The sequence below is a fragment of the Myodes glareolus genome, chromosome 17, assembly GCF_982192425.1.
Source record: "Myodes glareolus chromosome 17, mMyoGla1.1, whole genome shotgun sequence".
NCBI classification, from domain to species: Eukaryota; Metazoa; Chordata; class Mammalia; order Rodentia; family Cricetidae; genus Myodes; species Myodes glareolus.
The window spans coordinates 62,242,921-62,260,620 of NC_142042.1; the positions used below are offsets into that span (position 1 = coordinate 62,242,921).

General features: G+C 55.4%; 1 protein-coding gene and 1 long non-coding RNA gene across 10 annotated transcripts; one reads left to right on the plus strand and one right to left on the minus strand.

Moving 5' to 3' along the window:
- Window positions 1-1,279: 1,279 nt before the first annotated feature.
- Sema6c (semaphorin 6C) lies at window positions 1,280-15,034 on the minus strand. 9 transcript variants are annotated; one of them, XM_085678029.2, is made up of 22 exons: window positions 14,777-15,034; window positions 12,849-12,898; window positions 12,261-12,336; window positions 12,009-12,098; window positions 11,025-11,193; window positions 7,980-8,094; window positions 7,627-7,690; window positions 7,431-7,487; window positions 7,127-7,228; window positions 6,833-6,923; window positions 6,543-6,662; window positions 6,306-6,394; window positions 5,810-6,027; window positions 5,447-5,578; window positions 5,044-5,196; window positions 4,753-4,926; window positions 4,374-4,520; window positions 4,024-4,101; window positions 3,895-3,944; window positions 3,713-3,757; window positions 3,417-3,512; window positions 1,280-3,042 (listed from the first exon to the last, which is right to left on the minus strand). In XM_085678029.2, exons 5-22 carry the CDS (start codon window positions 11,137-11,139, stop codon window positions 2,042-2,044), a joined length of 2,847 nt encoding a protein of 948 aa, XP_085534155.2. In that variant the 5' UTR covers window positions 11,140-11,193; window positions 12,009-12,098; window positions 12,261-12,336; window positions 12,849-12,898; window positions 14,777-15,034; the 3' UTR covers window positions 1,280-2,041. The 9 variants fall into 9 exon arrangements, with proteins under 9 accessions (XP_085534155.2, XP_085534156.2, XP_085534154.2 ...); XM_085678030.2 differs by having other exon boundaries at window positions 12,261-12,383; XM_085678028.2 differs by lacking the exon at window positions 12,261-12,336.
- Window positions 5,937-8,650, plus strand: LOC146891322 (uncharacterized). The gene is made up of 3 exons (XR_014997703.2): window positions 5,937-6,069; window positions 6,253-7,697; window positions 8,147-8,650. It is a non-coding gene; the product is annotated as an uncharacterized LOC146891322 (long non-coding RNA).
- Window positions 15,035-17,700: the final 2,666 nt, after the last annotated feature.

Sequence of the window (17,700 nt, forward strand, 5' to 3'; positions counted from 1 at the left end):
CTGAGGGTTCAGTATCAGTCCATGTTCGTCATGCTACCAAGAGAGCTACATCCCAAGCCTCTCCCTTCTTTTCAAGAGAGAGATGGGGTGGAAGCCAATGGCGCACATGTGGAGGTCTGAATGTAACTTTTGAGAGTTGGTTCTCTTCCCACTATAGGCTTCTGGCGGCCAGACTGGCCAGGCAAGCACTTACTGAACCATCTTGCTCTCCCTCTCTTCATCTTTGGAGAGAGCCTAGAATTCATGATCTTCATGCACCATTTACAGATGTCCTCTACGCTAGCACTAACGTTTTAAAGAGACTAATGCAACCAGGTGACTGAAAAACATATCCTCTTCTTCCACGTGCCCCAGCACTGTTTAGGATACCGGCAACAGCCCGGTGTATCCTAAGTAAGGTTCCCAAAGAGAAATAAAAAAACCGCCAAGCTAAGAGATGTTAAACTCTGGAGAACCCTTGGTCAGTTAGCATAAGCTTTGCTGAGCCATGTTAAGAGACATTCTGCACGTCAAAAACCTTGAGGGGAAGAAAAAGCCTCTAAGTCGAATTTACAATACAAAGGGAAAGTGGTGTCTAGTAAAAAACAGACCATAAAATCTGGTATACACAGCCTAGCTAGTGAGGCGGGAGGAACCACCATTTCAAGATTTCTCTTTCACAAAGCATTTACACATTATAGTACTTGAGCCTCTTGACTCTCTTATTCCAGATGAGGAAACAGGATTAAGGCAGAGTTATGATCTCAAGGGTAATGGTGAAGAGGAAAACAAACACCCAGAACTATTAGCCAAATAGTTCTCAAGAAGCAGCCAGCAGCCAGGGATCTAGCGGCTGATTCAGGTGCAGGGCTCCGGCGGACCTCTAGGAGGCGCCAACGGCAAGTGGCCTGGAGCCGCCGCAGGGTGGACACCGCCGCCACGCGCCTGCCAAGTTCCAGATCTGCAAATCCTCCCGCTCAGCCAGCACCCGCGAGAGGCCTTACTGCTCCTTGCGCCAGGGTGGTGGGTGGGACAAGCGTTCCGGGCCATCCTTCCCTTTGGTATTCAGGATACTGTGTAGGTATCTGCAGCCAGTGCAATGGAGCCTCGAGATGGGCACAGGCTAGTCGCTCCAGCCCTGGGCTAGCCTGCAGCTGAAGCTGCCCCACAGGGAAACAGATGCTGGGGCAAACCCTTTCTTCTAACAGGGCTCATCATTGGCCAGGTTTTATTTGGTTTTGCAGGCCCAAGTGTCCCAAACACTTAACCCAAGTTCTCTTTAGGACAAGATGTGCTGATGTGAAATCCAAATCACGCAGCAGCTTCGTTTTATTTCTCCAAAAGTTCCCTCTCCCACCCCATAGTGTAGGCCGTGAAAGGTGCCTGCCCTCTATTCAGAAACCTGCTGAGCGCCTTCCGCCACACCCCCAGCGGTACCACGGCTCTCCTGGGGCCTGGCTCATCCCCACACACCATGTCTTCTCTTGCCTCCTTCAGGAAACCTTTCCTGATTAACCCCGGTGGGACAGCCGCCAAGCCAATTACTCCGGAGAGACCTGGGGGCTGAGGTGAAGTGGAGGCAGACATTCAGGGGCACAGGCACCCAGAGGGCCGGGCGGCCCGCCCTCCTGTCCCTCCCGCTCCGCGAGAAACGTCAGGCAGCGGCTGGGGGGCGGACATGGCTGTATTGGGAAGCGGGGGCTCCTACACAGTAGGAGGCGGCACGTCCCGGCCCCAGGAGGCCCGAGGACCCTGTACACAGGCGCGGCTCCAGCCCCGCCGGCCCGCCCGGGGCCCCGTCCGCGGGAGCCCGGAGCGGCGAGTTAAGGCAGCATGGCTGGAAGGGAGGGAGCGGGGAGTAGGGGGCGGCCGGGTCCCCTGAGCGGCGGGCGCCCCGAGCGGCGAGCTCCGCGCCTCTCACCGACCTCGCCGGGACAGGGGAACGACAGTCAATAAATAAACCGAGGCGAGAGCGGGCCCGGGAGACTCTCGGAGTTCGGGAAGGCCGGCGGCCATCGCGGGCCTGGGCCTCCGGCGCCCGCACCGGCGCTAGCAGCTTCTGTCAGAAGTTAAAATGGCCGCCGTGCAGCGCGGGTGGCGTCGAGGCGGCGAGGGGCGGCTTGGGGGACAGCGGGGACTTCACGTCCGCCCTCTTCAGGGAGCGGCCGCGGTAGCCGTCGGTCCGGCCCAGGTACAGGAGGTGCCTCCCAGTCCCCCCGGAGTACCTAGCCGGGCCCCCTGAGGGCACCCGCGTGAGCAGCGCCGGGGGCGCGCGGTGCGTGGGGAAGGGCAACCTGCGGCCGACGCCCAGGCGCGGCGCGGGGGCCGAGAGGGCGGGCCGCCCGCCGGGAGCCGCGCGCTTGCCCTCGGGGGGCACGTCGAGCCTGAGCGGCGGCACGCAGTCCCGCGGCAGCGGGCTGGGGGCCGGGGCGGGCGGCCGCGAGCTGAACGCGGCCGGGGCGAGCGGTTCGGCGCCCTTCCTAGGCGGCTGCGGGCCGTGCAGGTAGCGCAGCAGTTCCTCCAGCGTGGTCACCTCCACCGCCTGCCCCGGGCAGCCCGGCGGGGGCGGCCGCACCAGCACCCGCGGTGCGGGCCCGCCCGCCGCACTGCAGCCCGCCGGGCGGCCGGGGCCCTCTGACGCGTTGTTCCCATTCTGGTTCCACTCCCAGGGCCCCCCGGAGGCGCGGAGGTGCTTCACCGGCAGCTCGGGCGTGGACTCGGGGGTGGGCAGGCAGGCGAGGTCGGGTGGGGTTCCGCCATCGGGCGGAGGCAGGAAGGTGGTGTAGAGCTGAGGGGTTTGCGCAGCTTCTCCATCCTTGGGCGGAGGCGGGGGCTCAGGACCGCCTCCGTGCAGCCGGGCCAGACTGCGGAGGGAGAGAGGGCGCGGCAGCCCCGGGCTCTCGATGTCCTTGCTCCGACGGTGACGCGCTCGACGACAAGCACAGGACACCAAGAAGCCGGAGACTGAGGCGCCCAGGGCGAAGGCCGCCGCCACGCAGGCCAGAAGGAGTGGGATGGGGATGGAGCGGGAGGCTGAAGCTGGGGGAAGGTCCCTGCGCACGCCTGCCGGCCAAGAAGGAGGGAGGCGGCTCAGCTTTAGGCGCACGGAAGGGACACAGGTGGGGCCAACCACAAGTTCTCATGCTGCTGCTCAGCTTCGCTCCACACAGTCTCAGGAGTCGTTTTCCCGGGATCCCTAAACACACAGGCTAGAGCACGGGTCTGGGGTAGTCCCTGCCCAGTTTGAGCCCCTGCAGCCATGCCAGGCACATCTGCCACCCTGCCTGTGCAGGACACTGGCTGGGATGTCCAGCTGTGGTGAAGGGCGGTTCCAAACAGGTGTTAGTGGTTATCAAACACCAATCAGCACCCGGCTTAGAATTCTCAGTCTCAACAGCTCCACACTGCACTCGGTCCCTCCCAGGCAACCCCCTTACCCTGCGTGTGAGCTCCAAGAGTGGAAGACTGGGGCCCTGGGTGGGCATCACTGGGGGAACTGGGGGTCTCAAGGGAAGGGCCAGGACCCAGATGCACTGGTAACAGAGACCAGGTCAGTGCTAGTGAGACTTCCGCTCTCCACCCCTGACACCACCAAGCCCCTCCCCTTTGGAACACAAGTCCAGAATTCCAGTGTTTCTTCTGGCTGTTCAGGATGCTGGCCTGCCTATAGCCCAGACAGATTTGGTTGTGTGGGCTAAGCAAGGAAAAAGGAAACTGAGGCCGGAAGACTCACCATAAGCAGAATCCCCAGGGCCAGACTGACTCCCAGTAGCTCCATCTATGAGACAGTGAGAATGAGGGAAAGGTGGTAGAAGCAACTGGAACAGATGCCGAGAAAGACAGATGCCCACGCCCAAGATGCTGGTGGCCGTCAGAGAATATGCAGCTGTGGCTGCAGCCGGCCCTCGTGTTTACCTTGGCAGTCACCGTGCTCCATGGATTCCTGGCTCACATCCACATCAGTTCTAGAAGAAAAGGGAGGTGGCTCACTGTGGCTTTACGCTTTACCACTCTCCTCACAAGTCCCAGGGGCTCCTCACTTACCCACCAGGTCCTCTGATGCTCACACAGCCTCTCAGTCGATGCCACCCACAGTATGGGTCCTGAGAAGCCAGACAGCTCCTAAGGGAAACTGAGCTGAGTGAGACTGGCATCCTCCGCGTGCACAATCCATTCCATTGCCTTACAGGACACTCCCAGCCCCACACTCCACCCATCTGCCCATCCCAGTCTGCTGCAGACCCCAGCTGCTGCCCACCTTCAAACTCCCCAGGGTACCCCAACTTCTCCACTATCTCCATTTCCTTGCCACCCTCCAGACTTGGGTTTTTTTTCCTGTGCTCCTACCCGCCCAGGAAGCATAGCCAGGCAGCATCTGCCCTTCAGCTCCTCACCTCTGACATGCCCCATGCCGGGCACAGCGGCTGAGAGGGAGGTAGACGATGCATCCAGGGAAGGCCACAAAGAGCCTATGACCCTCGGTGTCCAGCTCCAGCCCTATGATCCGTCGTGAAGCTTGGGCTGTGCGCTTCCCACTGCACCTAACAGGAATGGGGAAGGTGAGGCTGTCTTTCCCCAGAGGGGTCTGGGTGGGAAGAGACAAGAGGAGAAGTGCAAAGAAGACCTGGGCTCACCCTATGGAACCACCCTTCCCAGCCCAGTAGAGCTCTCTCACCAAATCCTTTCCCCTACCTCAAGGCCTCTAATTCTGCCAAACCAGGACGAGTGCCCAACCTATTCTACCATCTCACCTCTGCCCCACAAAGAACTCACCGGGCAGGACTGTAGGCATCAATCTCTTCCAGTATGATAGGCTCAGGTCGCAGAGACTGTCCCCCTGGAGGTAGCACCTTCAGCACTGTCCCGTCATTGGAGCCAAGAAACAAGACTGTGGTGTTTCTATGTGGCCCAGCCATGCCATCCACAGCTACCTGGGTCAGCAGAGCCCTGCAGCGACAGGCTTCAGGTGAGGACAGCACAGCCAGGAAAGCCTGATGCCCCGCTTCCCACTCTTGCTCCTTCACAAGCCCCACCCTCACACCAATGGGGTTTATCTCTGGTTACCTGCTGGTGAGAGTGAGGAGAGGCTGGTGGGTGGCAGGTGGCACCGCGGGATCCAGAAGTGGGTGCGCCTTGATGAAGAGCAGGACAGCATCAGGTAGGTCTTGAGAGGAGGAGAACGAGGCAGCTCCACCCACACCTGCACAGGACCCTGGCCTGGTGGGCACATGGGAAGGGGGCAGCCTTAGGGCAGGGAACAGGGTTAATGAAGCTATGTGCCCCCCACTCTCAAACGTGGTTGGTAACCTTCACTCCCTGCAGCACCTGCTCCCTTCCTGGTTGCAGCCCCTTAGTCCAACCCAGTGCTAGCTCTGTCCTGGCCACAGTGACCTGAATTCTCCTCACAGCCGAATATTAAGAATGAGCATTGCTTCTGCCCCCTCAAAGTCACCTCTATCCCGGGTACCTGGGTGAGGGGACTCTGTCCTCAGAAACAGGAGTCCAGGCCCCATCCAGACTCCTCTGCTCCTTGAACTTGCCCTCAAACCCACGCTCAATGTCGTCCAGGTAAAAGGCGCAGACTGCAGACCCAGGAATGCTGAGGGAGCCAGAAAAGATTCAAGATGTTAACAGGGGCGGGACTACTCCTGCAGGTAAGCTGTGGAGCTGCCTGTCGTTATGTGCCATACTGAGAGACAGAGACTGGGGGCAGGGCAGTCATGGGGGACAGCGGACTGGCCTTGCTTGGAACGTCCTCCTCAGGAGGCATTGAAAGCGAGTGTGAACGTTGGCGGGGGTGGAGAACTAGATCACACAGCCTAGTACCCACCTGTTAGTCTGAGTAGTGAAGACCCCAAAGAGAGCAGAGCGGCCATGCAGGCTCACAGGCCCCGTTAAGGCCTGTAAGACGTCAAAGTAGAAGGTAGAGTCCCCAGGGACAGAGCAGTTGAGCCTCAGCTTAAGGAAGGAAGTCCAGTGGCGGTCCAAGGCCCTAGGTGAGCCGCCCATGTCGCGTTTACACACCCTGGCTACCCGAGAAAACTGCACCTGAGGAAAGATTGAGGAAAGCCACCCGGCAGCTGCTGTGAGGTAAGGGCTCCGGGAGGCAAACATAAGGGTCATGGCAAAGCACGGGAATGGTTCAGTAGGTCAGTTCGGGAGCGAATGGCCAGATATCATAGATGAGAGAGCTGCAGTCTATGCAGAGGGGCATGGGAAGGGGTCAGATCCAAGGAATCTGTTATGGAGATTAGAGCCAAGAACCATTCTTAGGACCCAGAAGAACCCTGCAGCTAGCTAACCTCCCCTGGTGTCCAACTGCTTACCCTCCCCAGTCGGGAATCCTCTACAGCGACCTCTCTGAAGAAGAAGTAGACGTGGTCTCTGTGCTCCAAAGCATAGACAAAGTGTGGCTCTAAGGTAGGGCGTGACAGGAAAGGGTATCCATACCTGCTCAGAAACTCATGCTACACCATCTTCTCTACCCATCCACAAACACAATGCTCCTGCCCCCGCACAGGCCTGGTGTCCCCCCGGGCAGTCTGACCCTCAGGAAGACTGACCTCGCAACCACTTGGAGTCATACTTGGCAGAACGGAGTGGGGGCTGCGACCCAAGGCTTCTGTAAACTACAGCATCACTGGCCTGGAAATCCGCTGCTGTGGCTGAGTACAAACTGCCCTCTGGAGAGGTGGGGATCAGGGGAAGCTCAGGGCCTGCAGCTTCTCTCTTACTGGTACCCACACAGTGACTTAGGCCCTGCCCCATGCCCCTACTGCCCTCCACTCAAGGACATGAGGGAAAGACCAAGTTGGGAGAGGGATGCCTTCCAGCCACATGCCCAGGTGCACACCTGCAAAGATGGCCACATTTGACTGGGTGGCATCAAAGGGGCATCGAGCTTGTCCACTCAGTTCCTCACCTTCCTGTTGCAGCGAAGTTATCTGGGGGCAGAGGAGGCAGGTTCCTAGAACCTTGGGGTCTTGGATGTGTGGCCCCACAGCCCACTCCTATGTGCCTCTTCCCCAGCCCCTTCCACACTCTTGCATTCCAAGCAAGCATGCCAGTCCCATCCTCAAATGCCCATCTCTTCCCATCAAACTGATTGCTTATTCTGGAATCTCCTCCCAGCCCTCTTCCTTTGTACCCCATAGCTGCGGCACATGGGGCTGAATGAGTTTGTTCCACAGGCAAGGAGCCTCTGCGAGTCCCAGGGAACAAGAACACGGATGTAGTTGTAGCATTCGTCCTAGAGAACCCAAAATTCAAGGTTAATGACAAGCCTGGAATTGAAGTTAGGGGCCGCAGGAAGTGAGGCAGTAGCCGTCAGTCTTGAGCCGGTCATGACAGTTTGGCTACAGTCTCAGGCTGTTTGCTGGCCCTTTAGCCTCCACCAAGTTCTCTGGTCTCTGAACCTCTTTGCCTTCCCTCCAACCCGCTCCACTCCTCACCGTGAGCTTTCCCCGAACAGCACAGTTCTCCACATCCTGGCTCCTCCATGTCAGAAACTGAAGAGAGAAAACGAGGGGAGGTCATGGGGCAACCAGGACCCCTCCTCACATCACGACTCCTTCTTGGACGGGACCCCCAATACACCTTTCCCAGCTTCGTCTCCCTGCCTGCACCTCCTCGCATACAGCCCCTCACCTTGTTGGGCACCAGCCCCTCCCCTTCTTCTTGGGCTTGAAGATCGAAGGAGAAAACGTGATCCCTGAAGGGTAGGTAAGGAGGGGTCAGAGCTGAGCCGAGGCACCCTGCCTGCCTGAGCGCCTCAGTCCCCTGCTTACCCGTGTTCACCTGCCAGGGCCAAGCCACACAAAGTTCCTGCTCCCTAGCCTCCCCCTTACTCCACGCCTTGTTCTCTGGGTCCAAGCATGTCCATGTCCCATGGCTTGTGCACCTGCATGTGTCCCCTGCAAGATGCTGCAGTGGCCATGCAGGTCCCATGTCTGCCCAGGAGCATGCATGTCTGCCCCACAACTGTGCCTCGGCCATTTTACCGGGCAGCCACAAGCAAGGTCCGGTTCAAGGTCAGGAATCGCTGAAAGTCCAGCCCGAGTTCTGCAGCCACAGCATCCTCCTCCAGGCCCCGGAACCAGGATAATGGAGAAGAACCTAGAGGATGACAGCTGAGATAACACAGCTTTCCTACTTCCTCTCCTATCAGGGAAGCCCAGCTGTCAACAGAGCAGGAGCGAAGAGAGGCCCCAAATCTACATCGGAAAGCAAAGCCAGAAGCTAGGTATAGTGGTGCAAACCTGCAATAGGGACGCTGAGGCAGGAGGACCGCTGAGCATTTAAGGCCAGCCGTGGTTACACAGCAAGTATCAGGCCGGTACACAAGGCAAGATGCTGGCCCCAAATAAAGAATGAAATGAAATGAAATGGGGAAGGGGAACAATGAAATGGCTCTGAGGATAAAGATACCTGTAGCCAAGCCTGACTACCTGAGTTCAAATAGTGCAATCAGAGAACCAATTCCCCAAGCTGACCTTCAATCTCCACTCATACATCATAGCACGTGCACTCCTCCCAAATGAGTAAATGTTAAAGTCCGGTGGTGGTGGTGCACACCTTTAATCCCAGCACTGGGCAGACAGATCTATGTGAGTTCCAGGCCAGCCTGGTCTGCAGAGCAAGTTCCAGGACAGGCTCCAAAACTACACAGAGAAACTCTCGCGGGGGGGGGGGGGGGGGGGGGGGAGATCAAAAAGTTAAATAAACAAATACAAAATCAACTCTGACTGAGGATTTCATTTTCACCAGACACTGTGAGTTATTTGAATGATCTACCTTGCTTAATATATTAACCTATATTCATATGACATATTAATATATTAACTTCACACTGGCCCCAATTCAAGGCTTAGTACATGGCTGCAGGGTGTATATGAGATCTGACTCATATACACCAGATCACCTCTGTATTAGAAAGTTCCTTTCAAGGGGCTGGAGATGGTTTAGTGGTCAAGAGCATACAGTGCTCTTCTCGGGTCCAGAGTTCAATTCCCAGCAAGCACATCAACTGGCTCACAAGCACCTTCAGCTCCAACTCCAGGAGACCTACCTCCTCTGACCTCCAAGAGATCAAAACATTTCATCCTGCAGGGGAGCCCCTTACACAGGGAAGTACATAACTAAAAAAAAAAAAGATTCAAGAACTCCCTGAAACTGACCAGATTCACTAAGGCCCTCCTTGCCAGAATAAACAATAAAAGCTGAGAAGCCCCCTCAGAGGAAGCGAAGCTGAGCTGCAAAGAAGGCTCCCAGAGAAGAAGGAAAACAAACAAACAAAACAAAAACCTTTGAGACCACACCAGCTGCCTGCAAGAAGCAGAAACCAGTCGGCCTGCCTGGAAGAGACTAACTGAGGACCCCGAAAGGACGCTCTCCAACCTGCCGAGCTACCTGCAGGCTGTGCAGTGTGCTCCAGGTTCCCAGCTTTTGTGAGCTGCCACCCACGCTGGGGTGGGCTTTGGTGACACAACTGTCTTTGAGTCATTTCTGCTCCTGTAGCCCTTCACCCATATTCCTGTAAGGGATCTCAATAAAACTCATTGACTTTGGTAGTGTCCGTACTTTGGTTTGTCATGGGCTCCGTATCTGGGGTGAGTTAGACAAGCGTTTGTCTCCCCAGGAAGAGTTTTGTCACACAACAGCACCCACACATGCATGCGAACAATTAAAGCATTGGTTCTTCTCCTCTGAGTCCTCCCTCCAGATTCGTCCCCTCACCACCCTTCAAAGTTCCTCCCTCTTCTGACCAACCCCACGGTCTACCTGGTCTGCTCATGGAAGCCACAGGTATGGGTGTTTAGGGGGAACCCAGGCTCAAAGATGGTTTGACGTTAACAGAGTGCTGAGAACCCATCTGATGCAGTCTGCTATTTTTGTTTGTTTGTTTATTTACTTTGGTTTTTTTTTTTTTGAGACAGGGTTTCTCTGTGTGGCCCTGGCTGTCCTAAAACTCACTTTGTAGACCAAACTAGCCTTGAACTCACAGAGATCCACCTGCCTCTGCCTTGCGAATATTGGAATTAAAGGCGTGCACCACCACTGCCCAACTCAAGTTTGCTATTATTTTTTTTTCCCCAAGACAGGGTTTCTCAGTAGCTTTAGAGCCTGTCCTGGAACTAGCTCTTGTAGACCAGGCTGGTCTCGAACTCACAGAGATCTACCTGCCTCTGCCTCCTGAGTGCTGGGATTAAAAGCATGTGCCTGGTAGTGTTTGCTATTATTATTCTCTAACCCCCAACAATCATTCCAATAACTCAACTAAAATTACTCTAAATCCAACATGTAGAACACAGACCCCAAACAGGTGAAGATTCTTCTCAGAAAAACTGGGTTTGCAGTTTCTATCATGGTGAGACCTGGCTCACTGGTGGGTAGCGAGGAAAGTAAGAGCTGGGAACCACCGACCTGGCCCAGGACTTCACGCTGTGGCTAAGAATAACACACAAATATAAAGTGTTTAATTCGGGCCAGACGGTGTTCTCAGGACTGCGCCTTGTCAGTGCTGAATCTGTTTTTCTCAGTCAGTCTCTAAATAACTCTGTGAGGTAGCGCACTATGATTATCTTCCTTTTACAGATGTGGAAACTGAGGCAAAGAAAGGTTAGAGAAAGAACCTAGGTCACACAGCTAGTGAACACCCGAGTTCAAACCTGCTCTGCTTTGGTCTGGCTCAGACCTTCCATTCCTCATAGGCTCCTTTGCCTGATGGAGATGGTCTTGCCACGCAATCCTGGCTGACCTGGAACTCGCTACCTAGTTCAGGCTGTCCTCAAACTTGTTACAATCTTCCTCCCTCAAGCTCCCAAGCGCTGGGACTGTAAGCCTGCACCTCACTCAGCTAGGGTCATGTTTTTTTTAGCCACACAGCAACACCACCTCTGAGTGAGGAAGCAAAACCCAGGGATGAGACCGGCTCACTCCACCTGTTTGTTCACTTGACCATTCTCTTCCCTGCCTACACCTTGCCTCGCACGCGGGTCTCATTCTCTACCCGCCCCTCCGGAGGGTCAAGTGGGTGAAGTACTCACCTAGCAGGTCAGAGGTCACCAGAGGGATGGGGTCCTGGGGAAAGGCAGCCTGGGCATCTGGGAGTGACAGCCACAACAGCAGCAGCAAGGGCATGGGGTGGGGGGCACGGGGCATCCTGTGTGGGGCAGCTCAAGCCCCAGGGGGTACCCCCTCACCCATACGCTGGCTCTGGAAGGGGAGACAGAAAAGTGGGGGAAGGGACTAAGTTCTCTCTAGCCTTGTTGCAGGCAGACTCCTCCCCAGGTCTATCCCCAGAAGACCCTGTGGGGTGGGGCAAAGAACCATCTCAGCCTCACTCCCAGCCAGCTGTCCCTGTCACTCAAGGCCCTTCCCTCTCGAACTGGCCCAAACTGGTTGGTATGAAGCCTGCCGGTGTGACCCCAGGTAAGGACAGAACAGATCTACTGCCCCTCCCAGCCCTTCTTCCTCTCTCCTGCCTGGGTCTGGGACATTCGGTAGGTGACAGCTCCTGCCCCCCTCGTGCTAACCCCTTCTCAGCTATAATTAGACACTGACGCCTTAAAATTCTAAATAGTGACTCCTTGGCACGAGGAGGAGGAAGAGGGCACCAAGTCTGCTCTCCCCTCCCCTCACAGACCCCCACAGCACCCTGGGAGTAATGCAGGCACTGAGCCCAGGCAGAGGCAGCTGTGCAGCAGCCATGGTCCTGTCTAGGGCTGAGAAAGAACAGAAGGAGAGGGACAAACAGCCCGGGGGGTCACTGACCTGGCCTAAGCTCATACTTAAGGGGCCATTCCCACTGCTGAGAAAGAAGCTGGGGAGGGAGGGAATGGGGTGTTCGTGGAGGGGCTGTCTTAGCCAAAAATGAATCTGCATGAAAGCCAGATCAGAGGCTAAATTTAGCTCTGGCTGCAGCTGTCTCCTCGACCACTGTGCCCCCTCCCAGCCTGGAGCCCCCTGTTGCCTCCCGGGCTCCTAAGAACCAATGCACGTTCTCAGTGAGGGGAGAAGAGCAGACCCACCCCCTCTGCAGAGCGAAGGATAGAAAGGACGGGTGAGGAGAAATGGCTGAACGTGCCCCGCTTTCCCCTTCTTCCCTCATCAGGCTGCCTCTGAAATTGAAATATAAATAATTCAATGACAGGCAATTGTAGCCCAAAGTCCAAGAAAAGATGGCTATGGCGAAAGGAGCGGTGAGACGGGTCTCCTTCCCACCACCAGCCCACCCCAGCCATGACCCTGCCTGGGCGCACTGGAGGTGGTGCACAACAAACCTCCTGCCTTCCCATGACACTGAAGTGTGGGGCTGAAGAGGCTCCAGTAGTCAGGTCAGGGAGCTAGGAGTCCTTTCTTTTGGGACCAATCACAACAAGCCTTAGTAGTCCATTCCAAGTCTTCTAAAGGAGAAACTCTGCGCTCACAGGGCAAGCCTTCTTCCATCTCCCCAACAATGCCACTCAAAGCCAGGACCCAAGTGTCCACCCAAGCCCAATCAAGCGTCACTGGTGGGGAGGCTGACGTCAGGTGGGGCCCCAAGAGAGCTGGAGGAAGGGACAAGGTATGATCCCCCCCTCTTTCCCCAGAGGCAGAGCAGTTAGCTAGCTAAGGACCCCTCCACTGAAAGACCAGGTCCTCCTCCCTCCCCCAACCCATGTTTCCGGTTGCTGGTACTCCCTAGAGAAAAGAAAGGGACACAGCCTGTCTTCTATGCTCTCCTACCTGCCCCCCCTCAAGTTGCCCTGGGCAACTGCTATCTTCACCCTGGAAACAACTTTGGTCTCTGGCAAGTGGGGAGAACATCCAGACCCTCGTCCTGGCCCACGGCGGAGTTTGCTTCTATCCCCTGCTCTCTTTTCTCTTACCTGGGGTGGTGGGTCCTGTGGGGGATGAAAGGGAATAGGAGCCCTTTGATCTAGAGAAGAAGGGACAAAAGAAGGGGGGAAAAATCACATCTCCCTTACACATCCTATAAAAGTAAATGTGCAAATTTGTGAAAAAGCTGTTGAAGCCAGTGTGGGGGAGATGCTGTTGGGGGACCATTTTGTTTGGATACAAAATGAGGACGGCTTTGCACCGGAAGATATGAGGGTAGCGTTTGGCCTTTAGCCAGAAACTCCTAGAACTGCAAGGCCAGTCTTGGGAAAAGGTTGTCTGGGAGTTGTGGGGCTGATGGCCACTCCCATGTTAAAACCTTCTGAATCCAAGAGCCTCCCTGCAAAAGCGACCTAGCTAGGGACAATAGAGGCTAATTTACATCTAATTTGCATGCTCTTCATTTTCAGGCAAAATGCTCTGATAGCAAGTATCTTCATCCCCTTCCTTCCTCAGAGAGCTCCCACCTAACCTCTCTCACTAAGGACCCCCCACACTCGCTCACTTTAAGCTGGATTAGTCCAGCCTCTAAAAACACTTGGTTGGCCTTTTCCTTGGCCCACTAGACTCAAGTATGATACATCTTTAAGAAGGCTTCCCATAGCTGTTTGGGGGAGCAACATCTGGGTGGCTCCCATCCAATCCCTGGCCTGGGGACAGGCGTGCTGTGACCTGGAGAAATCCCAAGGAGAGAGAGACCTGGCCACTCTTTTCTTTCGGGTCCTCCCCTTGATTGAAAAATGAAACATGCCCCCTTTTTTCCTCTCAGCCAGACAGCCACCTCTGGGGAGTGGCCGAGGTCATAGCCGGTGTCTAGAGGAGCCAGGGAAGGGATTGAGAGGCCGGCCGGGGACAATAGCAGGAAACCATAGGCATGGTCGCCCGCCCCAGCCCACCTTCCTCAGGAGGCTCTGGGGTATGCTGAGCCTCAAAACCCTCTCACCCTACCCTTCCACTCAGTTCCAGGCTTTGTACCTACCCTCCCTCCGATCCACCCCCCCAATGTGGATAAACCAGGTGTCTGGAGCTTCGCGAGCGCTTAGCGTGAGGTGGGCCTGGGGCCAGGGGCTCGACGTGTCTCCCCCTCACTGGATCCGGGGCTCCGAGGAGGGGCGGGTAGCAACGTCTGGACCGGGACCGGGTCCCAGAGCCACGTTAGCGGGAGGAGGGGCTGGAGGGGCCTGCAGGCGCAGATCGAGTGGGGATGGATTTGGGGTTGGGGGACGGAGGCGGGTCTCCCAGACCAGGGAAACAGGGCCAGAGGCTGGGAACCGCCGAGGGCGGGCCGTAGGCCCGCGCGGAGCGAGTAGGTGAGCTAAGATGCTGTCGCCAGGCCCGCTCTCCTTGGTGGGAGACCAGTAACAAAGCCCCGGGAGGAGTGAGGTGAAGCGTGGAGGTGGGCGCGGGGACAGATGCTTCTCCGTGGCCCCACTCCTGGACTCTTTGCCCAAGCTGACCCCTCCCCCTGGGAGTGCTCAGACTCTAGCCTGCACAAGGACGAAGAAGCAACCCTGACACCAAAGTCCAGAACGACTTGTCCCCTTTCCTATTCCTGCAGGGGCGTCAAGAAGGTCTACTTCTCCACAGGTCTTGGAGCCTCAGTTTCCCGCGGGAGATGCAAGATGCTGGGCTTTCCACCCTCTGCATCATGCGCGCCTCAGAAAAAGAAAATATCCCCTTTCGCGACCCCCAGTCTAGCGGGACGCGACTGCTACCAGTCGGAAAAGAAGCTTACACTCTGCATCCAGCAGAGCATCTAGGCTCGGCCACAGTCCCCTCCTCCTCCACGCACCCTAAGTCCGCTGACCCTTTCTCTGTCAGGCGCAAGGCGCGCTGAACACACTCGGGTCTCGGTGACACTCAGAAGCTTGACCCCCTCTTGCGGCACTCCTGCCCCTCCCTGCAGCTACATCCCTACCCCAGGGTACTTGCTCCGAGATCCGGGTCAGCGAGATCCAGGGAGCAGCAGGCAGCCCCCAGCTCCGCGCCGCACAGAGTTCGCAATCCGTGTTTGGGGTTCGGGCGAGATGCGACGAGCGTCCCGTCTGGACGGTGCTTGGGTTTAGGCTCCAGGGCGCTGTCGGGTTACGAGAGTCCTGGGTCCGAGTGGGAGCCCCTACTCCCGCTGCAGATCCGCGGAGGAAAACAATGCGACCGCCCGGAGCTCTGGGCTCGGCCCCAGCCGCCCCGCCCGCCTCCTGGCCGGACCCACCTCCGGCCCGCCTCTCGGTCCCTGCGACCAATAGAATGCTCATCGGCGGGCTAGATACCGCCTTCCCGCCACCTCTCCGCCAATAGTAATGCAGGGGGAGGGGCGCTGAGCGCACGGTCCACCCACAGCCAAGCGGAGAGGGTGAGCAGGAGACCAGATGGAAAGACCCACGGACAGTGGCTGAGACGCCGGCGCGAGATACATAGACGGAGACAGACTGACAGAGACGAGTTCCTGGGCAGAAGTGTCACAGAAAGTCAGGAGGACAACCTGAGAAGAGAGACAGGAAACCAGGGGGCCTCAGCTGGGCTGGGCTGTCAGAGCCTGCGCGATCCTCCCTCACTTCCATCAACGACTTAGGCGACCCTGCTCTCTAGGGAGTCTCCCTCCTTAGTCTCTCCGCGTTTCTCCTTGCTAAGCTTCTGCCTGTGTCTCTTTTGCATCCCCATATGCTTTCTCTGGTTCACGTTCATCCTGACCCCAGTATGAAGGCCTGCATGTAGTTTGGGGGTGGAGGCCTGAGAAACGAAAAGTGTCCTCCGGTTTATCAGGCGCTCCTCATCTCCTCCCTTCCGACCTCTACAGTCAGAACAGGTCGGCCTTGAGCCACCACTCCAGGGAGACAGAGGGCTGGCTGTCAGGAGACAGTTGGTTGACAAAGGAGGACAGGTAGGAAGGCTAAAGCTCAAAGCCAGACTAACACTAGAGAAATACAGAGACATGAAAGGGAGCTGCCCGAACCCCATAGATGCAAGATTAGTGTGTCCCACCTCCTCAAAAGGCCTTTGGACAAACCCCCAAACGGCAAAACTGCTCCTTATCCCCACGCCCCAGTAAAGAACCTCCACAAGGAATGTCAGTGAAGAGGAAGTACAAGGCTACTTCAGACAATGCTGCCTAGCTTCCACCTTGGGCTTGCCTGCTAAGATTTTTCCCTGCGTGGGGCTAGGACAAAAGATATTTTCAAAATTCCCAGGAATGTAGGTGGGTCTGGGAGACATTGGCATTCTCAGAGAGTGTCGTCTGAGTGGGCACTTCCACCCACCGCTTGTTCTCTGGATTGGAGAAAAAAACACGGAGTTGCCGATTTCTACAGCGGCTTTAACTGAATGGGAATCCGAATAGAATAAATAGACCACCAGCGAGACTGTGCCCTACAGTGAGTAAGATTCACACACGGACATGGACACAAGACAGACTCGAAGATTTAAGGTCAGGAGACGCAATAGAGATAAACAGAATGAGAAAGGGATGAGACCTACACATGGTAACTGCTGAAGGGGCCTGGATCCAAAGCAATTTAGCAGACAGTAAAATTAGAGGACATAGGCCAACAAAATGGCCTAATGGATAAAATATTTTGTTTCAAAACCCTGAGGCCCTGAGCTCAATGCCCAGAACCTCTGGTGGGAGGAGAGAACCAACTCTCAAAAGTTGTGTCTGACCTCCACACACACTGTAGCGTTACTGCACTCGCTACACGCATACGGATACTAAATAAAAAGAAAACAGTAGTTAGGGCTGGGCCTAGTGGCACACCTTTGATCCTAGCATGCAGGAGGCAGAGGATGTTTGAGAACCTCTGTGAGTTTGAAGCCAGAGCCTGGTCTAAATAGAGATTTCTGGACAGCCAGGACTACTCAGAAAAAATTCTGTCTGGAAAAACAAAGGAAAGAGAATTAGGGAATCTTCTGAAGATTGCAAAGAAGTTTTAAGAGAAAGATAGGCAAACATGTTTCCTAGCTTCTAGAATGGGATTTGGATATTCAAATATGTACTTACTAGATAGGTTAGTATGTATAGATCAAAACATACTTGCATGCCAAGCAGTGGTGGCACATGCATTTAATCCCAGCACTCAGGAGGCAGAGGCAGGTGGATCTCTGTAAGTTCAAGCCCAGCATGCTCTACAGAGAGAGTTCCAGGAGAGCTAGAGCTACACTGAGAAACCCTGTATTGAAAACCCAAATAAAACAAACAAAACACATTATTCCTTCAAGTTTTAATACAGATCAAACCTTAATTCAATGAAATAAGTATTAAACAATTTAAACACAGTTTAGGGGCTGGGGAGATGGCTCAGTGGTTAAGAGCACTGACTGCTCTTCCAGAGGACCCGGGTTCAATTCCCAGCCACCACATGGCAGCTCACAACTATCTGTATTTCTACTTCCAGGAGACCCAACACTCATGGCAAAACACCAACGTACATAAAAAAAAAATTAAAAAAAAATAAACACAGTTTACTGTGCCATATTATCCCAGTCTTTAAAAATATGACTCCCATGAACTGTAAAGATGGCTCAGTGTGTAAACACATCTGCAGCCAAACCTGGAAGTGTGGCTAAGCTGGTAGGGCATGCACAAAACCTGGATTCAGTCCCCAGCACAGTGTAAGTCAGTTGGAGGCAGGATCAGAGACTCAATGTTACCTGTCACTATCCATCTTAGTTAAAAACAAGATCTACATTTACTAAGTGGTTAAAAAGCAATAGCAGGATGGAGAAATGACGTAGTGGTTGTCAGCCCTGAGGAGGCAGAGGCAGAAGGTCCTCTGTGAGTTTGAGACCAGTCTAGTCTACATGAGGTCCAAGAGAGCAAGGGTTACATAGAGAGATGAGCAAGCCCAT